Source organism: Aspergillus fumigatus, chromosome 2 (assembly GCF_000002655.1).
Source record: "Aspergillus fumigatus Af293 chromosome 2, whole genome shotgun sequence".
Lineage (NCBI taxonomy): Eukaryota > Fungi > Ascomycota > Eurotiomycetes > Eurotiales > Aspergillaceae > Aspergillus > Aspergillus fumigatus.
In genome coordinates, this window is record NC_007195.1 from 2,367,231 (window position 1) to 2,388,059 (window position 20,829).

The 20,829-nt window shown below is 50.0% G+C and overlaps 8 protein-coding genes across 8 annotated transcripts; 5 read left to right on the plus strand and 3 right to left on the minus strand.

Moving 5' to 3' along the window:
• Positions 1–63: 63 nt before the first annotated feature.
• AFUA_2G09240 (putative F-box protein (Pof7)) lies at positions 64–2,199 on the minus strand. Its single transcript, XM_750165.2, has 2 exons — positions 1,578–2,199; positions 64–1,516 (listed from the first exon to the last, which is right to left on the minus strand). Exons 1-2 carry the CDS (start codon positions 1,974–1,976, stop codon positions 254–256), a joined length of 1,662 nt encoding a protein of 553 aa, XP_755258.2. The 5' UTR covers positions 1,977–2,199; the 3' UTR covers positions 64–253.
• Positions 2,200–2,242: 43 nt separating this feature from the next.
• AFUA_2G09250 (putative mitochondrial carrier protein) lies at positions 2,243–4,380 on the plus strand. Its single transcript, XM_750166.2, has 2 exons — positions 2,243–2,710; positions 2,770–4,380. Exons 1-2 carry the CDS (start codon positions 2,467–2,469, stop codon positions 3,918–3,920), a joined length of 1,395 nt encoding a protein of 464 aa, XP_755259.1. The 5' UTR covers positions 2,243–2,466; the 3' UTR covers positions 3,921–4,380.
• A 615-nt stretch (positions 4,381–4,995) lies between these two features.
• Positions 4,996–9,096, plus strand: AFUA_2G09282 (uncharacterized protein; the record flags this gene model as incomplete). The annotated part of the gene is made up of 10 exons (XM_077804131.1): positions 4,996–5,220; positions 5,279–5,489; positions 5,541–6,652; positions 6,708–6,926; positions 7,001–7,169; positions 7,281–7,901; positions 7,953–8,321; positions 8,373–8,500; positions 8,557–8,660; positions 8,723–9,096. Exons 1-10 carry the CDS (start codon positions 5,144–5,146, stop codon positions 9,094–9,096), a joined length of 3,384 nt encoding a protein of 1,127 aa, XP_077660294.1. The 5' UTR covers positions 4,996–5,143.
• A 502-nt stretch (positions 9,097–9,598) lies between these two features.
• Positions 9,599–11,753, minus strand: hsp60 (chaperone ATPase HSP60; the record flags this gene model as incomplete). The annotated part of the gene is made up of 3 exons (XM_750170.2): positions 11,423–11,753; positions 11,178–11,319; positions 9,599–11,109 (listed from the first exon to the last, which is right to left on the minus strand). The coding sequence occupies exons 1-3, from the start codon at positions 11,531–11,533 to the stop codon at positions 9,599–9,601; spliced, it is 1,764 nt and encodes a 587-aa protein (XP_755263.1). The 5' UTR covers positions 11,534–11,753.
• Positions 11,754–12,528: 775 nt separating this feature from the next.
• AFUA_2G09300 (uncharacterized protein) lies at positions 12,529–13,542 on the minus strand (the record flags this gene model as incomplete). The annotated part of the gene is made up of 1 exon (XM_750171.1): positions 12,529–13,542. One exon carries the CDS (start codon positions 13,540–13,542, stop codon positions 12,529–12,531), a length of 1,014 nt encoding a protein of 337 aa, XP_755264.1.
• Positions 13,543–15,031: 1,489 nt separating this feature from the next.
• On the plus strand, positions 15,032–15,410 carry AFUA_2G09310 (ATP synthase subunit epsilon family protein; the record flags this gene model as incomplete). Its single annotated transcript, XM_750172.1, has 3 exons — positions 15,032–15,063; positions 15,134–15,248; positions 15,342–15,410. 3 exons carry the CDS (start codon positions 15,032–15,034, stop codon positions 15,408–15,410), a joined length of 216 nt encoding a protein of 71 aa, XP_755265.1.
• Positions 15,411–15,855: 445 nt separating this feature from the next.
• AFUA_2G09320 (N-alpha-acetyltransferase 35, NatC auxiliary subunit) lies at positions 15,856–18,602 on the plus strand (the record flags this gene model as incomplete). Its single annotated transcript, XM_750173.1, has 7 exons — positions 15,856–15,922; positions 16,022–16,089; positions 16,177–16,317; positions 16,383–16,619; positions 16,672–17,130; positions 17,188–17,445; positions 17,661–18,602. The coding sequence occupies 7 exons, from the start codon at positions 15,856–15,858 to the stop codon at positions 18,600–18,602; spliced, it is 2,172 nt and encodes a 723-aa protein (XP_755266.1).
• Positions 18,603–19,698: 1,096 nt separating this feature from the next.
• AFUA_2G09330 (Zn(II)2Cys6 transcription factor domain-containing protein) lies at positions 19,699–20,505 on the plus strand (the record flags this gene model as incomplete). The annotated part of the gene is made up of 1 exon (XM_750174.1): positions 19,699–20,505. One exon carries the CDS (start codon positions 19,699–19,701, stop codon positions 20,503–20,505), a length of 807 nt encoding a protein of 268 aa, XP_755267.1.
• Between the last annotated feature and the right edge of the window lie 324 nt (positions 20,506–20,829).

Consider the following 20,829-nt stretch of genomic DNA (forward strand, 5'->3'; position numbering starts at 1 on the left):
GCGTATACCAGTTCATTTGATCCACTTGGTACTCCATACTCAGTTCTCTATACTTATTTTTCATGAAACAAAGTCGAATCACCAACCGATGTCTTTCTAGATGTGTGCTCAAGATGATTCGTCTTATCTATCTATATACTCCGTTATTGTATCGATCAGATCTCAAATAAGCCCCAAAATCCTCTATACCAGAAGCCGAGACATGGAACCTCTACTCTATATCTTCAAGCAATCATAGCGTCGACTAGTATGTTCACATACCCCAACCGCGAACCCTTCGGAACACAAATGCTCGATCATTGCGAAGTCCAAACTCAGCCCAGTCGTCGGTCAGCTTGTTGTGACTCCAGAATCCCTTCCACACAAGCTTCGTATTTTTCGATGTGTTGGCTGGTGTGGCTGTGGGGTTGGCAGGCTTCGACCCTCCAGAGGACGACCGGAGAGACAGATGCATTGTGTACGTGTACTTTGAACCGACACCTTCAGTTTCAATGATGACATCTCGGGGATCCAGGGCAGGAGTGTGCACTGTTCTGACTGGGAAGGGCGGCCGGTCGGAAACCGACGGTATGCGGTTGTCGTCTTCTGACTCAGAAGCGGCAAGTGGCTTGACAAGATGCCAACGTCCTCGACGAGCTTCCTTCAAAGCGGACAAAGCGACTGGGGGTATCGGTTCTGCGCCTCCAGCTAAAGTGATACCTGGATCAGATGTATTACGTTGATGATGCCGATGCGAGGAAGTTGCACGTGCAGCTTTCATATTCTCCTTACTGATATAAGGAACAACATCCAACGGCTCCGCTGTTGTCAGTATAGAAATGACTGAACCATCCGAGTAGAACCGTAAATATCGATAATAGGTGACGATATGTATGGGACTGTCCCACGATATATTGTGGTATGAAGATGCGGCACCCGGGCGAGTATAATTGACGGTGCTTAGGTACACACCAGTGAAACGAATTCGAGGGAACATCTGGAAGACCTGGCTCCACGAGGATAATGGCTTAGGAATCTGCACGGGTACTGAGAATGGAAAGGGCGTATAGCGTTGCCTCATAATATACTCAGGATTGCCGTGAATGTCACAAGCAAATGAGTAATGCATCGACTTAAAGCCAAACTCGAAACCCTGACAAAGTCGTTTCCAGATGTGTTGTTCATTGGCGAAATGATATGCCAGGCGCTTGCAGACCAACGCCATCCGACAAAATGATGCAGGGTCCATCAACGCGACATGTCGAAGGATTACCAGTAGGACCTCGGTTGGAATGTTCGCAATAGGACAAGGTGGCGGAGGTGTACCTTCAATTTCAGGCTCAGCTCGAGGAATTGGCAGGTGGGCGAAAGAGGCAATAAGCTCAGGAGTAGGTAGTACCACTGGCTCATCTTGGGAATCTTGGCCACTTGCCGGCGCGCCATTCGCTGTTGAGGTTTTTGGACCGCCATGTGTGGATTTCTTCCAAGCAGCAGCAAAATGCTTATTACGGTATGTCCTGTCAACCGCGGAATCTAACTAGAGAACAAATAAACGAGTCAGTAACTCTTTATACTCTAAAGAATATCAGAAATCTTACTCGGTACGCCTTGCGATAATGATGCAAGCTGTCCCCCAAATTGCCCTGCGCCTCTTTCTCTACCGCTCTTTCAAAGTGTTCCAAGGCGGATCTAGGCTCTCTTCGCGGTATCTGGGAGAGGAGAGCATCCTCATCTACCCTTCCTAAGCTCAATCGTTCGACAACATGTGCGAGTTCACCCTGGTCGAACGCTGTTAGCCCTTCTCCTTCGTCTTCCTCCTCGTTACATTCCGAGGCCGCATGTCGGGTAGGAGGGAAGCGGCTGGGCCGGTCGGCAGAAGATACAGATGATTTTCGTTGTGTAGTACTAGGCCGGTTATGATGTGTCCGGCGTGCAACTTCCTCCCGCCACTGGCGTCGAAACGATTCAAGCTCGGCGTTGTCCTCCATTATGGTCATATATCAGATGTCTTAATGAGCACAACGGCTGAGTCACTTGGATTGATAAGCGGTAGCTCGCCGATAGCTTGATGCTTGGCCTTGAATCGGGAAATATAGCAGCAGAATCGGGGAAGAAGCCGTGGAAATAGTACGTAGTCGTAAAGCAAGACAGCAACAAGACAGCAAATGTAATCTCAAGCCATTCTTCCAGTACAAGCGATGAGCGATTGATCGATAAGATCAAGAATGTAAGCAGTACAGGAAGATTGTGGTGGCCCGAGAATAATAATGCTTATCTCCGGGTCCAAACTTCATTTGGATGAAGCGCCACCGCCGGCCGCCGGGACGAGGACCTCTTTTTTCTGTGACGCATTGCGGATTTTCCTCCCCGCTACCGCCAGGTTTCCCGACGGCTCGTTATTTACCTTTGCTTCGAGGACTTCAAGAGTTAGGCGGGTAAGCTGTCTCAGTCTCTATTCAGGCCGAAATATACCTTTCTTTTGAGTGAATGTCAGACGAGGCGACCGACGCAGCTTCTAATTGTCGACATCTATTTCAAGAGACGAGAACCGCTGGATTAGGACACAACCCGGCAGAGTCATGGCCATGGAACCGTGAAGATACAACGATGGCGACTACTTCTGGGGCTGTAACAGGCCCTGCTCCAGTCACTGAGCGGAAGGATGGTGACATTTCAATCACACAGCGCATGGTATCGGCCACAGGCGGTAGCATCCTGACGGCTTTACTAGGTGAGTTACATCCGCTGCTTAAATATGGAGCAGTTGAGATACTGATTGATTGTGTTCAGCAACTCCTCTTGACGTCGTCCGTGTCCGACTTCAATCACAATCTTCCGTTCAAAATGCATCCCCCTACACCTCTCACACAACCCAGACACTAAAACACTTGCCACCGAATCTGGGAGTAACTGCTTGTTGCCGCGAAGTGTTCTGGTTTGGTCAAGATCCACAAGTGTGTATGGTAGGTCCAGGCACAGGGACCATAGGAAACTCTGCGCCGGCCCTAGCGGACTGTGCAGTCGAAGAAACGCAGCGCAGGACGTTTACCTCCACTTTGGATGGCCTGCGCAAGATCGCCCGGAATGAAGGCACTCTGGCACTTTGGCGTGGTCTTAGTCCCACATTGATGATGAGCATTCCTGCCAATGTCATCTACTTTGCCGGATACGATTGGTTACGCGCCGATGAAAAAAGTCCCATCAAACGGTTCTTTCCCGCTGCCTACGCTCCCTTAGTTGCTGGCTCTGTCGCGCGAATTGCCGCTGCATCAGCGATCAGCCCGATTGAGATGTTTCGGACGCGTCTGCAGGCCACTCCCGGTACGGGTGCAGGGCATTTCAAGGCCACGTTGGAGGATCTGCATCAAATGACCCAGGTGCATGGCTATAGGGCTCTTTGGCGCGGATTGACCCTCACAATGTGGCGCGATGTTCCATTTTCTGGATTATACTGGTGGGGATACGAGGAATGCAAACGCTATCTTCTCGATCTACGCAGGGAAGCCTACAACCATCATCTCCTGCGTCATGTTTCGTCCTCTGCTCTTCAGCATGATTTAGATACCCCGACTTTTCTCGAAAGCTTTCTATCTGGCGCGTTGTCAGGTTCTCTGGCGGCATTTGTTACCACTCCTTTTGACGTTGGCAAAACGCGCCAGCAGGTGTTCCGACACATGGGTGATGGCGGTCCAAGCAGTTTGCGAGGCAGCGTAGCGCCGGAAACACTTCGACCTGAGCAGCTGTCTCTGCCTAAATTTCTTATGCACATCTTCCGTGAAGAAGGCATGGCAGGCCTTTTCCGCGGTTGGGTTGCGCGTTGCTTGAAGGTGGCGCCTGCTTGTGCTATCATGATTTCCACGTATGAACTTGGAAAGAAGATGGCCCGGGGCGTTAACGAGAGACGGCAGTTGGCGGACGAAGCTCATTCCGACTCCGTATAACAAAGTTCAGGCGGAAGTCATATTTTACGCTCTACCAGCTTCAAGCATCTGGTAGTTACCCTTCGCCGGAAGCAGGCCGCTACCCGTGATTGTGGACGTTGAACGGCACTAGGAAATCATCTCGTCTGGCCTCTCACATTCCCACTCCATATCATTTTCCGCCAATCTCTCCTTCCCTTGTACCAGCATCAATGTATAGCTATTTATCCAGCGAGCAATTGGGTTCGTTGATTGTTCATCTTTTGATTAATGTCTGATGATACCGGATCGCATGTCGCCTTATAGAGCATCTAACGTGTATGTTTGTTTCTAGCGTTCTGGAAAAAGGGTTGATCTATCGTTCTTGCGATATTATCGCAGTTCAACTTGTGTACATAGTCTTTGGGGGAGTTGGGCCGGAGTGCCTTTCTTCTCTGGATAACAATATGGCGAGACAAATCTTTCCTCCTCACTGATCGAATCTGCCACTGCCATGAAGTTGAATTAGGGCTCTAATAACGTGTTTTAAATTCAGCAATAGCGATCCTAGACGCGGAAGTATAACATTGCGAGATCACGAGGCCGCCAGGCGTATCTTATTCTTCTTGGCCACCGAGCAGATGCACTCACCTTCTTACATGATATTGAGTCAATCATAACAGTTCTTCATCTCTCATCTTTTGTAAACAGTCTTTGTGCATCAGATAGTCCTACTCACCAGTTTTTGTGGCCTACCGCGTCTGTGTGGGAAAGGTCACGATGACAATACTCCATCTGCCCACCAATCCTCACCACAGCATAGGAAGAACGAATGGGACTCCAGCCAGTCAAAGCTAGAAGTTCGATTTCCACATGAACATAGAACTTGATAATCCATGACACTGGGGGGTCGTCGGAAAGTCAGAAGGCTCAGATGATCTGTGTTCTTGATGATTTGACCTCAGAAATCCGATGACACGAAAATGCGGGGCGAGATCTTGGGCAGGGTCTATGAGTATACCAAGCCCCCGAGGTAATCGCTAATCTTCCACTAATGAAGTGGATATGGGCCCTGTTGACGAGGCTGGAGACAAGGCTGTCAGCAAGTAGGATGTCACCTGCCGCAGCCTTCCACATGAGTCAGACGATGGTCGTTATATGTATGTCCTTCTAGATGGTAGCCTCCTGAATGGATTCATCTTACGTCTGTTCTTTCAGATGGATATCGGTCACAGCACTGCTACTACTCGAGGGGGTTCTGAGTTATGGCGCAGAATATCTCCCAAGGCGACCTCCGAGGTCGATTCACTGTTAGGAATTCTGTCCATTCTTCAGATGTCGAGTAAGCCCAAAATGCCGTTAAACTGACCTTTACAACTTCAAGCACTGATCTCTTCCAGCATCGTCGCTGTTCCTGCCATAGGATCTGACCCGTGGAACACCTGGTTCGGCGATGACTCTAACGAGCCATGGCTTATGTCGGACCTCATGAAGGAGATACCAAATGCGCGGGTGCTACTATATGATCATGGAAAGCCCAGCGTTCGTGACGACTTGACCTCGCTGGCTCATAATCTGCTGAATCAACTCCACCAGCGGCGACTTAGCGCTGTGGGTCATGTTGTGCTTATAGACTGAATTATATGCTGACTTCTTGCTCAGAAGAGTCGACGACCCATCTTCTTCATTTGCCATAGCACTGGGGGATTGGTTGCTAAGGCGGCCTTGGTCATTGCCAGCCAAGCATCGTCGAATATGAAATCTATTCTGTCGAGCTGTCACGGAATAGCTTTTTTCGCGACTCCACACCAAGGATCGACCTATCTATACGCACCAGAGTATACCCAGAGTATTTGTAGCATAATGAGATTGAAGTATAGGATCCCGCATCATCTGCGGGAAATCTTAAAGCCTCGACATCGACAACTCATGCATCTTTCCAATCAGTTCAAGGCAATCTCAGCGGATTTGAAAGTCTGGACCTTCCTGGAGACGGTTGATTCCGCCATCAATATGGCAGACTCGGACACGAGCGCCACTGCCGAAGTTCACGTACCGATCACTTCCATTCGATCTGGCCTACTAGGTCTGGAGCATGAGAAAGAAATACCTCTCGCTACTGATCATGTAGGAGCAGCATACTTCAAGGATCAGGAGAAAACTACAAGGATGAGCTTCATAAAGGAGCTTCAATCATCTGTTTCCAAGGCAGTACGGCTGTCTGCTCTAGTGGATGAGCCACTCGATGTCGAAAATGAAGTCATGGTTCAGGTAAATGGATTCTTTGAAGATCCTGCACTTGGAGTCAGCGAGGAGACGCCTCTGAAGCTTTGGTCTACCAAGGTGACACTCCATGATTATTTGGCAAGGGGCCCGTCCGAGTGCCTCAGAAATAGGCTAAGCAAGACCAGCACGATGCCACCTGGCTCTCTGGATGATTCCTCAATGAGCAGCTTTGACAGCCGACGGTCGTCTATTCATTCAGAGTCAGAACCCGATGAGCCTGTGAATGCTCCGAGCGAGAAAGCCGAACAGATCCAGTTTAGTCCTTCTCTCAAAAAGAGTCGCAGTTTCATGCCCATGGCTTCTCCGAGGATCCATGTCAGCGAGCCCAGTACCGAAAGCTATCTTGAGTTAAGCGACGGGAACATCAGCTTCCAGCTAGATGAGCCGGTAGTACAGCAGGAAGACACACCTCAGAAAGAAGGTAGTGGCAGTGAAGCGGGAGAAGTTCCGAATGAGAGTTCCGATGCCAAAGCGAGCTCAAAATTACTGTGTGTGAGCGTCCTGCAACATATATAGAAACAGCTCAGCTAAGGAAAGACATAGTAATATAACATCAAGATATAAAGGGCTCCTCCCTGTGCCGCTCTCAAAACGAGGTGAACGGAACATGATGGGAGCAGACAAGCCTCGAACGGCACCTCGGTTTGACCGACCAGAACCTGGAAGCGAGAAGCTTCTATGGATACACATTCCTTATACACATACAGGTTGGGTACCCTCGGTACTTGCTAAAGCCTGTGCGGATCGCAAAATCCCACATTTGTAAGTGCTTTTGCGGTTCCAGGTTTTCTACTTATGGCCATGGGCAGGCGCTAAGTATTCCATCGAGTTTTTAGTCTGAGCATGTTCATAAATGAGGAGAATTGGTTTACAAAGCTGACCAGAGCCCGTCACCTTGAACCTCACGCTCGTTATGTACGCCCTTCGTGCATCCATTCCCGGCAGAATGATGCCTCGCCCAGCAATCCATTAAGAGTCATGGAGGACCCTCAGCTCGCTCTATATGTGAGTTTAGACCATAATCGATTGAGATAATTGCTAATCATCCATATCTGGCAGATGCCATATGTAAGTCTGTACGCGCTCTTTTTTTGACACACGCTGAAAAACAGCCAGCTTCATTGGGATACGTACTGGAATCTAATACAACGCCGGAAAGTTGTGCAAGATCGACTGCGGCAAGGAAGATCCAGACCTGTACCGGGCAAAATATCCAAGGCTCATTTGGAATCGAAATTGATTTGGAAGTTCCTCGGAAGTGAGCCTCCGATTCACCTCAGAAGAACGCTGGACCAGTTTGGATACCCCAACCTGAGATCTACTGCTGCCCGAGATGACGATCAAATGCTCTGGAAAAGGACGAGGAAATCAATCAATCTCAAGGATGAAATAGGGGATTCGGCAAGGTTGGAAAGTGATTCAAGCGTTCCGGACGTTTTTGAGGATGGCAAAGTCCTCATGGTAGACCAGCTATGGCTTTGGGTCTTGGACCAGAGAACGGTCGTTACCTTTTTTCCCAACCAAGAGGCTACAACATCCGAGGGTAGGCTCTATGAACAAGCAAACTTACACAACAGTATCTATAATGAGCTCAATGGAGATCTGGCACGGCGTTTCGAGACTGCTGGTGATCTTGCTGCGCTCATAGTACAACATGCGGTCACCGTTCTACTTGACAGGACCTTGCACCATGACTTACAAATCCTCCGTATTTTCGAAGAGTCCATCAGCATCTTGGTAAGAATTATATAGCGTGCACGTCTCGACAGCTGGCTGACAAAGAGTCAGACAGAATCAGTGACCAAGTCATTTAAGCGGTTCCGAAATCGCGGGTTTACCATTAACCCTGCTCAACACAACAAAACGGCCGATGGAAGAACAATGACTGAGGCGGAGCGTGATGAAAGAGATATCCGTGTAGCAAAAGAGAACAGAGAAGATCTGTCTGCGCTACTGGAACTGAGGGATATTATGGATGAACTAGGAACGATTATGAAGCTTCTCGAGCAGCAAACCACAACAGTCAAGACCATGGCTAGATACTTCGAAGACAGGGGATATGGTAAGGCCTTCGTCGAAGCCACGCTGGCCAGGCTCGACGAATATCACAACCAAGTCCAGGAAATGAGGGATAATACCATCCTGGCCCAGAAAGCTGTAAGCACCTTCGACATCCATCACTCGCCGTGCGCTGACTTTCGGACATAGGTAGAGAATCTTCTCGACTTGAAGCAGAAGCAAGCCAACGTCGATGAATCACGACTGGCTCGGTGGGAGGCAGAAGTAACCCAAACCCAGTCACGGTCCGTGATGGTTTTTACGATCTTCACTGTCATGTAAGTTGCATCTGCTCCACAGTTCACCGTCTCATCCAATTGCTCATCCGGCACAGATTCTTACCTCTCTCCTTTTTCACCTCCTTATTCGGCATCAATGTTCGAGAATGGAGCGGCACTGAGACAAATCCCGATTTTCGTTTAATGTTTCTGATTGCAGGTAAGGACCCTGATTCGTATCTTAAGCTACGGTAAAAAGACACCTCTAATGCCATGCTGTAGGCCCGTCATCAGTCGCAATCATCGTTATCGCCCTACTCTTAGCCTTTAACGAAACTCTCCGGGAGACTGTTGCCAAGGCACATGCAATACTCTTCGGAATGGCTCGAGACTTCCTCCTAGCTCCCGCTAAGAACGTTCTTCATCTGTCCAGGCCTCCAGAAGAGCCCTTGGACGTGCATCATCAAAAGAACCGCTTTGATCGCTATCTGTCTTCCCGGCGGTATCGCAGGCAATTTGAGGATGATATCTGGAAACAACATCCTGATTGGATGATTTCGCCGCTGCCACCTGTGGCAGAGTATGAGATGATGCCGCCGGGATACTATGACTCCACGAAGTTGAGAGAGTCGAGTAGGCAGGGAATGTCGGCTTAGATTTGCTTGCATGCGCCGATGGCTGCATGGTAGCGTCTTTTATTGATCATTACTGTATGACTAAACCATCGAGAACCGAGTAGCAGACCTACGTGAAGATTACAGAAACTGAAGAGATAATGCCGTGAACAATTGATTTTATTAATTGACGCACGACCACCACAGCTCCAAAGCTGCCGTAGACTACTTAAAGTACATATATGATACACTGAACTCCCTGAGACTTTTATGCCCAATGGGATAGGAGTGGAGATTTGATCGAGTCAATCAAAGGGGAGGCGGGTCGAAGAGGTAGATATGAGTATCGAGGTATAAGACGAAGTCGGAGTAGGTGAAGGGGCTGTCAAGGCGTGTAACACATCAGAAACAAAGGAAAAATTACAGAAAACTCTCAACACCGATATATCAGGAAATGCTCGTACATGCAAAGACACGCTCGAAAGGGAAGTTAAACCTTTAAATCATGGAAGAGGCTATGGTAGCAAAGGCAACTGGGAGCAGCTTAGAACATGCCGCCACCCATGCCGCCCATACCACCCATACCACCCATGCCAGGAGCAGCGGGGCCCTTCTCCTCAGGGGCCTCAACAATAGCGACCTCGGTGGTACCGAGCAGGGAGGCGACACCGCTGGCGTCGAGCAGAGCGGTGCGAACAACCTTGAGGGGATCGAGGATACCGCTGGAGATCATGTCGACGTACTCGCCCTTGGAGCTGTCGAAACCGCGGTTGAAGTCCTTGGCGAACTCGTCGGTCAGCTTGCCGACAATGACGCTGCCCTCGAGGCCGGCGTTCTCAACAATGGTGCGAGCGGGGCGGGTGATGGCATTCTTGATGATGCTCACACCGAGTTGCTGGTCGAAGTTCTCGGGCTTGACATTGTCAAGGCCGTTGGCGGCGGCCTTGAGAAGGGCGGTACCACCACCGGGGAGGATACCCTCCTCAACAGCAGCACGGGTAGCATTGAGAGCATCGACAACACGGTCCTTCTTCTCACCGACCTCAACCTCGGAGGCACCACCGACCTTGATGACGGCAACACCGCCAGAGAGCTTAGCTAGACGCTCCTGGAGCTTCTCCTTCTCGTATTCGGAGGTGCTGGGGTCCGCCATGACACCGCGAATCTGCTCGCAGCGCTGGGCAATGGCGTCCTTGCTGCCCTCCCCGTTCAGGATGATGGTGTCCTCCTTGGTGATGGTGATGGCGCCGGTGGAACCAAGCATATCGGGGGTAAGCTTCTCGAGTTTGATGTCGAGCTCATCAGTGAAGACGGTACCGTTGGTAAGGACGGCAAGATCGCCCAGGATGCTCTTGCGGTTGTCACCGAATCCAGGAGCCTTGACAGCAGCGACCTGCAGCTGGCCACGAAGCTTGTTCAGAATGCAGACGGCGAGAGCCTCACCCTCAATGTCCTCTGCGATAATAACCAGGGGGCGGCGGAGGGTGGTGGAGGCCTCAAGGGCGGGGATGATGTCCTGAACGGCAGAGATCTTCTTCTCAGACAGCAGAATCAGAGGCTTCTCAAACTCAACCTTCTGGGACTTGGTATCGGTGATGAAGTAGGGGGAGGTGTATCCACGGTCGAAGCGCATACCCTCAGTGACCTCGAGCTCATCCTCAATGGTCTTGCCCTCCTTGACAGTGATGACACCCTCCTTGCCAACACGCTCCATGGCGGTGGAGATCAGCTTACCGATGTGGGTGTCACCGTTAGCGGAGATAGTAGCAACCTGAGCGATCTCCTCACCGGTGGTGATGTCACGCTTGTTCTTCTGGAGGTAGTCGACGACAGCATCAACAGCAGCCTGGATACCGCGGCGCAGATCCATGGGGTTGCAGCCAGCAGCAACATTCTTCACGGTCTCAGAGAAGATGGCACGGGCAAGGACGGTAGCGGTGGTGGTACCGTCACCAGCAATCTCGTTGGTCTTAGAAGCGACATCCTGGAGGAGGCGAGCACCGAGGTTCTCGAACTTGTCTTGGAGAGTGATGGCCTTGGCAACAGAGACACCATCTATTTTTAGTCAGAACCACAATTCGTTTGTGAAAGCAGCGACTTGGGTTAACTCGAGTCAAACGTACCCTTGGTGATCTTAGGGGAGCCATAGGGAGACTCGATAAGGACGTTACGACCCTTAGGACCAAGAGTCGAAGTCACGGCCTTGGCCAGAGTGTCAACACCCTTGAGGAGCTGAGCACGGGCTTCGACACCGAACTTGAGCTCCTGAAAGTTCGTTAGCAAGGTATCGGGGTTGAGCTCCGGGTGACACGGAGAAATTGGCACCACTTCAGAAGCTTAAAATTCTAGATTGTAGATGAAAACATACCTTGTGGGCGAAACGCTGCTGCTGCAGGTTAAGGCCAGCGGGCTTGGTGAAAGCAGCCCGTTTGGAGGCAGCGGAAAGGACAGACGTCCTGGAAGAAAGAGCTCTCTGCATTATGGAAAGAAGGGTGATGAAAGGACGGGATAGAAGAGAATATAATCAACGTTAAGATGAACACTACTGCCCGATCGAACCTCCCAGAGCAAGAACAGGTGCAGAGAAGGAAGAGAAGAGGGGGAATAGAAGGTAAGGAAGATGGAATGGAGATGAAAGCTGGGGAGATGAAGCGAAAGTCTCGAAATTTTTCCAGGCGATTCTCGATCCCCGGATGTCTTGGCGGGAGAAGCTCCTAGAAGGTCACGTGTGGCCTTCCCGAGGGACGTTCTCGGATCGTCGGAAGGGGAAATTCGTACACAGATGCCGAAGGGCAGCAGTATCTGGGCATTAGTTGGACAGCCTACAGATGGCTCTTTGTAAAGCAAAAGATGCAGGTATGAATAAGAAATGTCATTGAACAGCCCAATCACTTCTATCCAGTCCACGATGCAGCCGAAATTCCCACCCTAGAACGCCATATAGTCTCTCTGCTCTGTATGATTACGAATGTGCATGCCCCTTTCTCTTCCTCCGAAGGTAAAGCAAGACTTTATCATATTTGTAGAGGTTGAGGTGATATGTTCGGGAAGGCTAGAAGAATCCAATCTCCCTGTTCCATGCTGTCAAATGGTTGAAATCATGAAGACCAAGAAGCTGATTCTTAGAAGCCATGGCAACGAAACGAAAGCTAAAGCACTGCAAAGCAACGAAAAATATGCAACAAGAAAAAAAAACAGAATTTAGTCGGGTATGATGCAGAATAAGCAGGTGCCCACAAAATCATTCCAAAGAGCGAAGATCATGAAAACAGCTAGAAGAATTCCTGAACCACGATTACCGGCTTTGCCCAATCATTATGCATCCTCAATGAGGCTGACCATGCAGAAGGTTGAGTTGGTAAGAGAAAAGATTCCAACGAAATGCTGCATCGTAACGAGGCCACATAAATATTGAGCTTGGGTATCCAAGGTCTTTGAAGTTGACATTGAGCCATATGATTCTGGGAGGAGAAATCAGGGAAAGTGATCCATAGCCCCCGGATCCGCGAAGCTGGCTCCGCTATTGTCTTTATGCCCGTCATTGGCATGTATGTACTGAAAAAGGTCGTCAAAATACATGCTCTGCTCGCCTGGGGCAATGCCCATTTGCTCACTCTGCTGGGGATTCAGATGATTCAAGGCGTTCGGAACAAAGTCGAGCTGCTCGTTCTGTGAACTGGGATAAAAGTTCTGATAAGAATTCACATGCAGACCCTGGCTAGCCGCAAAATCCAGGAAATTGGAGTTTGAATTTGGGATGGACGACATGCCCATGTTGGAGTGACCTGCGGACAAATAATTCCCGCCCATGCTATGGGTATCTGCCGCACCCATGGAGTTTGAATTGTCTGTGCCATGAAGATCCTGATACAATTGCTTGTCGAGTAGACTCTGATTGTGAGGATCGAAAGCGCTGACCGTGGTATGTTCCGGACTCTCGACCTTGACAGGCTTTTCGCTTTTAGGCTTCGTTCCACGCCTGTACCTCAGAACAACCAGCTTGCTCCGTTTTTGCAGACGAGGGTGGGAACGATTCCGAGGTCCCCTGTGATTAGGATACTCAAGAAACTGCGCACCAGATACCACTAAGTCTTCGGAGCCAATTGGACTGCCATCGGCGTCCTGATCACTTGCGGATTGGGGCTGAACTCTATGGTCGTCCTTGCTTTCGAATCTCGAGCTCTTGCTGTTTGCAGCGTCTCTCTGAGCCTTTGAGTGGCGCCTAACAACGTACTCTTCGTCAGATGAAACATCAGTGTCTTGTGCAGGGTCAGATGGCTCTGCCGTGCTGTCGGACTCCTGCACGTTGCGCATCGTGCGCCGAGCACCTCCCCTGGAGTATGTTGTGGACGCGTTTGACGCTTTGTTTGGAGCTCCGATGCCGCCCCGTCGAAGTGGTGGAGGGACGACTTTACCACTATCAACCCGGCGACTGCGGAGTTTAGATAGATGCTGGACTATTGCTCCTTCTGTGACGTTGTGGCCCATCGTGGACGCAACATCTGCCCATGGAATCTTCACATTCTTGTTGTTACAGACAGACTGTATTGTCAGGAGGAGCAGCTCGTCTAAATCGGCTGTCGAAGGAGTCAGCTCGGTTTCCACTGATTTGACATGCCTGCGACAGGGAGGTAGGACTTACAATCCCAACGAACCAGAATCCGTTTCTTAGGCCTATTCAACTGCCTCTTCAGCGTGCCCATGTTTATATGCGTGCCTGCGCCTGTTAGAGAGCTTTGATATCTGCTGTTGTCCGATGAGTAGTCAAGATCGCGAGGGAGGCTATGAAACAGGGAGCGCTGTACAGCGGCACTGGCGAGAAAGTGAGAGAAAGATGAGAGATGGCGAGACCCGGACCACTACCTGGAGGCCAAATGCAGCGCCGGACAGAAGGGGTTCTAGGATGCTGACATACGTACTATGTGGTTTTTGCGTTTTTTCCTCGAGTTGGCATTTCCTAAGCCACCTGGAGTTGCAAAGTAGAGATCTCCAACGACCTCCCCTAAGACAGAAGAGGAAGATGATTCTGGTAAGAGGAGATGAGAGATGTGAGGGACAGAGCTGAGTGAATAATGAAGGGTGAAAACAAGGGCAGACCATAGCTTGTTGTTTTTGGGTGCATCATGATGCGTACTAGTCTGTCTAATACGGTCATCTGCTGCATTACATGCACAGAAGAAGCTTCAATCTCTTATATCTCGGCGTATCATGCGTAAAGGAAGCTTCTTTGTTCAGTAAATGAATATTATACGTGAATGCATATGGAAGATCTCATCTTGGTTAAGCGCAATGTATCAGAGCGATTCTATACGGCACGGTTCTAGGCGGATCAGCATGGAATAATGGCCATTCCTGGTCAAGAACAGAGCAATTGGCAGGTCTCTTAAAGCTGGGTATATTCTGGCAGGACTGAAGGAAACTTTTAGTTCAATGTTAAGGGTCGCCTAGTACTATTACTACTGTGGCTGGCTCGTTGATACAACTTATCACTGATACTTTGTAGAGTTCAAGAACCAGGTCCTGAGCCACAACTAACAAGAAGAGGCGCGCCATATTTATCACTTGTATGCTAAGTAAAGAGGGGCTTCCTCCTTCTGACTCTATTCTCCTCGTACACACCTCTCGATGCTTGTAGGTTTGAGGTATCATGAATGAATCTGTCGAGTTCGGGTATCTGTAGTCACTAGAATGCATAGCTGGCCTGCTGATCACTGTTGTGAGTGCTTCGGGTCTTGTAATAGCAATTCGCAGCAGCCGAATTAGCACTTAGTCAATTCTAGACATTATGACTTCAATTGTTGTCGGTGTATCACCCTTTTTGTAGTTGAACGACCGACAAAGATGATGTCCGATCACGTGGGTCACATGACCTGAAGTTCCCGATCCTCCGAACTCTACCCTCGTTCAAGTGTCACATACCCACGACTTCAGATCTTCCAATCGAAACACATTCCCTTCTACTTCATCCGTCTTCGAAATGGCAGCTGCGTGGAAAGCCGCTGGTTTGACGTATGCACAACCTATTCTTCCGAAGATGCCGCGTACAATGCGCGACTGATCCAGTGCTGACTTTTCATAGCTACAACCGTTACCTGGCCGTCGCTGCCCGCGCCGTCCGCAGATCTCTTAAGGACGGCCCTCGTCTCGCTGCTGAGCGCCGTGGACAGTCCGAACTGCGTTTTGCCAAGTGGGAGGTTCGTATATACACCATTTTTGTGCTGGATTGTGGTGGTGATGGGTACAATGACTGGCTGAATTCGGCTAACGGGTTTCTCGCCTGAATCCAGAACGGCAAGCAGGGCGAAGTCAAGAGCATTGCCGAAACCAATCAGCAGGCCGCTCAGGAGTCGAAGTAGACTATTTCCTCTGAAGACGAATCGATACGATGATATAGGAGTGAATTGGGCTATAATGGCCTAGGGGAAGCTTTACTCGAGGGGCGGAACAATCACTGTAGCAATATTGGCCTGTTTGTTGAAGTAAATAGAAGGAATACTCTCTTCCTGCCATTTATCAGTGTTAAAGATGTAGATTCTACCTGGGTGTAGTTTAAGAGTCCTGTAACCAGACCTTCACTCTCCGCCTACATCAAGTCTCTGCGGCCTTTTGCGCCCTTGTGGGTTTCAGTTCCGCAAGTCGCATACGTACTGTCCGCTAACTCCCCGCTTCCTTCTCCACTGTCTCGTCATTTGAGCCATCCCCCCAAAGTTATATTCTTATAGATGTTGAACTTCGCAGCGGGCTGCAGATGGTCGTGGATGAATATTAATGCTGCCAAGTAACGAAGTCCGCGTCCCGACGATGCGAGTCGTTTCGCAGTCGGTGGTCCCACGCGACATCACCGAAGTATTCACACAAGCTGCTTCGAGTAAGAAGCCTGTTTTCCTTCGCTATCTTCTTTTCCTTTCTTGATTGACCCTGCTTTTTGGTGATTACAAAGCTTTACTGACCGTTGTTTTTGTGCTAGAACTGCGAACAGGAGAACTCATCAAAGATGAGTACTTCACACTGTTTGAGGCAGTCGGCGCCTTGGAGGTGGGTCGCAATCCTTTCATTCTCGCTGCTAGACCATCCTCGATCGTGGAACTTTCTCGCCGGCTGACTGTTCTTGATTCCCGGCAGATAATGGATTCGAAGATGGACAGTGGGTACCTTGGGCCTGGAGAGAATCAGGCGCACGCCTTGGAGGACGACTACGATATCATGCGGGAGCTGGCTCCGGAAGAAGTAGTGGGAATAATGGACGAGTTGCTTTGCCACGAGGTGAGTGGATTCCTCCGCAGAGCCGGCGGCTATCATCATTGACTAAATGGGCTGCTCCATGGCAGATGGCGTGGCATATGGGACATCCGCTATCACAGACCCTTTTTACGTCCTTGTACCTCGATAAACTGTTATGGCCGGTACCGAAGACCTTTGAGGATGCTCGGTTTGCACGTGAAAAGTTGGGTGACAAGAAGGAGGACTCAAAACTGTTACATCTCGTACTTCGCGCTTACTGCCTTGCGCTGGTTAAGTGCTGTGATTTTGTCCACTCGCGAGTTTCCGCGGAGTTTTACTACGAAGTTGGTTCTTGAAGCTTACCAGGCACTCTAAACAATTTCTGATTCTCTGCAGGAAGAGGACTTTGTCACTCAGCTATACAATCGCAGTTTACTGTCACAGTTCGATGTGACGCATTTTCAAAACCTCCTAGATGAGGCGGTCTCCTGGACTGAAGGAACAGCCGATGCTCTCGATCAAAACTTGCGTGATGCGATCACATCCCGGCTGAGCTTTCGACGCGAGTTCCTCCTCGCATTGGCCCATGACGCTGATATCTTGCAGAATAAGTCAACCGGCTACTTTGCGTCTTGCTTATCCCAGTTGTCCTCGCTTACTAAATCTGTCTCTCTCGGTAAACCTGTGCCCGATGCCTTCAGTGTGAAGATTCAGCGGAGGCTGGCCAGCACGGTTCCCCCTCGGCCTATGGTGAAGATTAGTTTCGAGAATGCGCTGGCGCATCTGCGACGGTTGTGTCAAGATGCAATTGACCTACAGGAACTCGTTGAATACGGGGGCCCGTACAATTTCAAGGTATTCCAGGCCTTTCCCACATAAGATGAATTCAAATGCATCTATTAACGAATTCAGGTCGCCGTTTGGACATTGCTTTCTCGAAAACCTCAACCATCCGTTTATATCCGTTCGCTTACCCAAACTTTCATCCTCAGCAACATGACTGTCCTCGGAAAAGTCTCGCTTAAGGGACTTCTGTACGACGAGTTGTCCGAATTTGTCCTCGCTTCAAGCGTGCTTCTTGATGCCAACATGGACGATACTGAGGTGCCCTCGGACCCTCGATTCCAGATTGCCCAGCGGATGGACGCTTTTGTGAAACGTTTCGCTCAGGTGACATCCTGCCGCTTCTTTCGCGTAGTCCGCATTTCTGACCATTATATAGCCCTTTGTAGACACTTTTCGAAGTGCGTGCCTGAACCGTTGTCGCATTCGTCGGACACTCTGCCATACAATTATTGATTGGGATAACCTTCAGATGGAGGTATGCACCCCGAGTCGACACAACGAATGATGCTCAATTCAGACCAATACTGACCTTTGTCCAGGCCGAAGAACTCGACGAGCAACTTCGGACTCTCAGTGAAGAATCTCCGCTGACACTGTCGAATGGTGATGCCACTTACTCTTACCCCCTCAGCAGCTGGGCATACCACCAGAAGCTGAGCCAATTTCGTCTTATTATTCAGCTTGGTTTTGAACTCTCAATCTACGCACCCGAAGAACTTTCTGGGATGTACTGGTATCTTTCTCACATTTGCTCCACACACCTTGCTCACATCGACCGAATACGGACATTTACAGTGGCCGCCGCCAAACGAAATCTGGCCGCTATGGCTGCAATGAAGAGCAACTCAGCAGAGCGGCAGTCCGCTTTTCACAAGACGCTCCGACTCCTCGAGAGACTCACCACACATATTGTTGCTATAGATGCCTTTGCGATATCCCTGCATGCTTTGTATGTGCTCCTCGCTCGGCACAATCTTCTGCCGACGGTCTCTGGCCCAGGAGCCTACTCCAGCGAGCGGTTGCGCTACGAAATTCGAATGAAGCCTTTCATCCCCATCAGCCTGCCGGAACTTGTGCCGTACGAAGAGTATCGCCGGGAGGCGATTCTGGAAGGGGACAGCGATGATGTCGTCTTAGAGCGGGCCTCAAAGGCTATTTCAGAAGCCCGCAAGGCCTGGGAAGCCACCCTCACCAATGGTATTTTTATTAAGAACTCACAGGGCGAAACATACCATGCGCCGGCCATCGAAGAAGACTGGAAGTCTGAGGTTAAGGACACCATGCGGGCCTGCATAGGCGCAAGTATCGCTATCGAAGCGGTGAAGAAAGCGCTCGCCGACTCTGGAGGAACCAGCTCCCACGCAGACGGTCATCGCGTCAGACTACGAGTAGAGGTTCCGGAGGTTGGGTCGAAGGCACGCTGGCATGACTGGTGGGCTGTGCCGCAGGTCACACCGGTCAAACCAGAAAATCAGACATGATATGAGGCAAATCCGGACGCAATTCGCTTCTCTTTTCTTCCGGCAAAGGGTGGGAGCCTGACTGATAAAATCAAAGAGCTTTTTAGACGAGGAATTGAGGATGTCTTATGATTCAATGTATATAGAAGTGGATTTTGCTATGATGAACGTTATTGTCATAGACAAATGTTGCATAGATTTAATATGATTCAAAAAAGTTTTAAAAGAGAAGTCCAGTACCCTGTAGATACATAAGATATCATTTTGCTTTGGATAGAAGAAAAGAGTGAGAGTGATATAGTTAAGACTAGGTATTGTCCAGGCCAATGCGCAACCAGATATCCTACTTCGCCTCAACAACATCATTAGAAAAAAAACACTTTTCGTAATAAACTTCCATCTTTGCTGGCACCGAATCAATGAAATTCTGAAACAGCCTGAAATCCAGTACCACGCGAGATTGACATCAAGATCGACACTGCCATCGTAGGAAGCTTCATCTTCCGGGAGTTCCAAGTGTATGGTCATCCTATTCTTGGCTCCACTGCCCGATTGGGACGGCCTAAAGGATTCAATCTATCCAGACAAGAGCAAGATCGCCTTTAAGCCTCGGAGAAGACATGATCCACCCTTTTCCTTCTTCTGCAATCTGGGAACTCATTTCATCATCGAGTCCTGACAGGTACCATACTATAATTCTTGCCACGTACCTGACCTATGAGAGTTGATCGTTTCTTATCCTGCAGAATATCCATCAGTGTCCGTCCCCTTTCAGCTCCAACTCCGTTCCCGCGGTCGCAAGCTACCTAACCATCTCGCCGGCCTCTTTGGTGTAGCCAATTGCACACTGGTGAACTGCTATCGGTTTCGGCTTCCTTTGGTTTCATCACTCTGATTTTTATTCTCTTGTCGCAGAACCATATCTGATCGACCACGAGGATGCCTAATATTAATTAAAATACTCCTATGCAAACTCCGCGTGGTCTATCTTGTCACACAGCCAATCTTCCGCTTCTCCTCTCCTCTTTTCCTCCCTCGCGTCCATCCTTCCCCCATCTGCCCGAGGCGGGGTGGCAGGGACGAGAGCCTGGATAGACCGCACTCCGGGACACACACAATGCCCACATATCCTATCCGGCGCAGGCCCCGCGAGTGCAAGACCTGCCTACCGTGTCGTGCGAGTAAGGTCCGTTGTGATCGCAATGTACCATGCGGCAATTGCGTCAAGCGCAACTTCAACTGCTCCTACGGCCGCCCGCCTCCCAAGGACCCATATCCACTACCTACACCGACAGCCACGACTGCGACGACATCTCTGCCTAAAACCCCGCACTCCTCCTCTCTACCGGCATACACTCCGACTTACCACCAAACGACAAATATCTCGGGTCACGATGCTTCCTTTGGAACGGGGACAGGTACCGATTCCACTCCCGATCAGGAGCCATTGTCGGATACCGTGGTGATCACACAGGGAGAATGGGATGAGATTAACGCCAAAATGCGCGCAATGGAACAGATCCTGGGCAGTTTGCACACATTATTCGATACACGCGCACGGAGGAAACCCGATAATCAGGTCACGGACATCTCTCCCGAAGCAGAAGGCTCTCCGCCGTCCGAAGGCATCTATGAGCCTGACGCGCTCCGGACGGGCTCCGTCCATATAGGGTCGAGGTCGGCACTAGTTGACATTTTGAACAGGTCGAAAGTTGCCGAGGGCACTGCGCAGGCGCTGCCCAAGGATGACCTTCTCGCAGAGCTGGCGATGGGAAACGAGTCGGCCGCGTATCCGTTCGTCGACCTATGGTCGTCGGATCCGTATACATTCAACATCGCTGGCGTTTGTGGAGTATTACCCCATGATGACCAATGTCGACGGTATGGGAATTGGTTTCGATGGTCGATTGTTTTGCCTTACTAATCGAGGTCTTCTCCGCAGGTTTATGGGCTTTTATAGAGACATCGCAGCTGTACTGTATCCGGTCCTTCCAGATGTCGCCAGATTAGAACAAGATATGAATCGCCTTTTGCGAGGCCGCAAGGCAGCCGGAGGGGTGTACCGTCCAGATACCAATGGCTTGGTTAAACCATTCGGGATGAGCCTGGCATTTTTGAGTCTCCTCTTCGCCGTGCTAGCCTCCGGATGTCAACTGTCAGATTTGCCAACTAAAGAGCGCCAGTTGACCTCCTGGGTTTATGGTCCGTAATTTTCCATCACCGAGTCACCTTTTTCGGCTAACCGTTG

Coding starts and splice junctions, on each gene's coding strand:
- AFUA_2G09250 (XM_750166.2), top strand. CDS start 2,467: ATGTCAGACGAGGCGACCGACGCAGCTTCTAATTGTCGACATCTATTT. Junction 2,711..2,769: donor CATCCTGACGGCTTTACTAG/GTGAGTTACATC, acceptor GATTGTGTTCAG/CAACTCCTCTTGACGTCGTC.
- AFUA_2G09240 (XM_750165.2), bottom strand. CDS start 1,976: ATGACCATAATGGAGGACAACGCCGAGCTTGAATCGTTTCGACGCCAG. Junction 1,517..1,577: donor ATTATCGCAAGGCGTACCGA/GTAAGATTTCTG, acceptor TTTGTTCTCTAG/TTAGATTCCGCGGTTGACAG.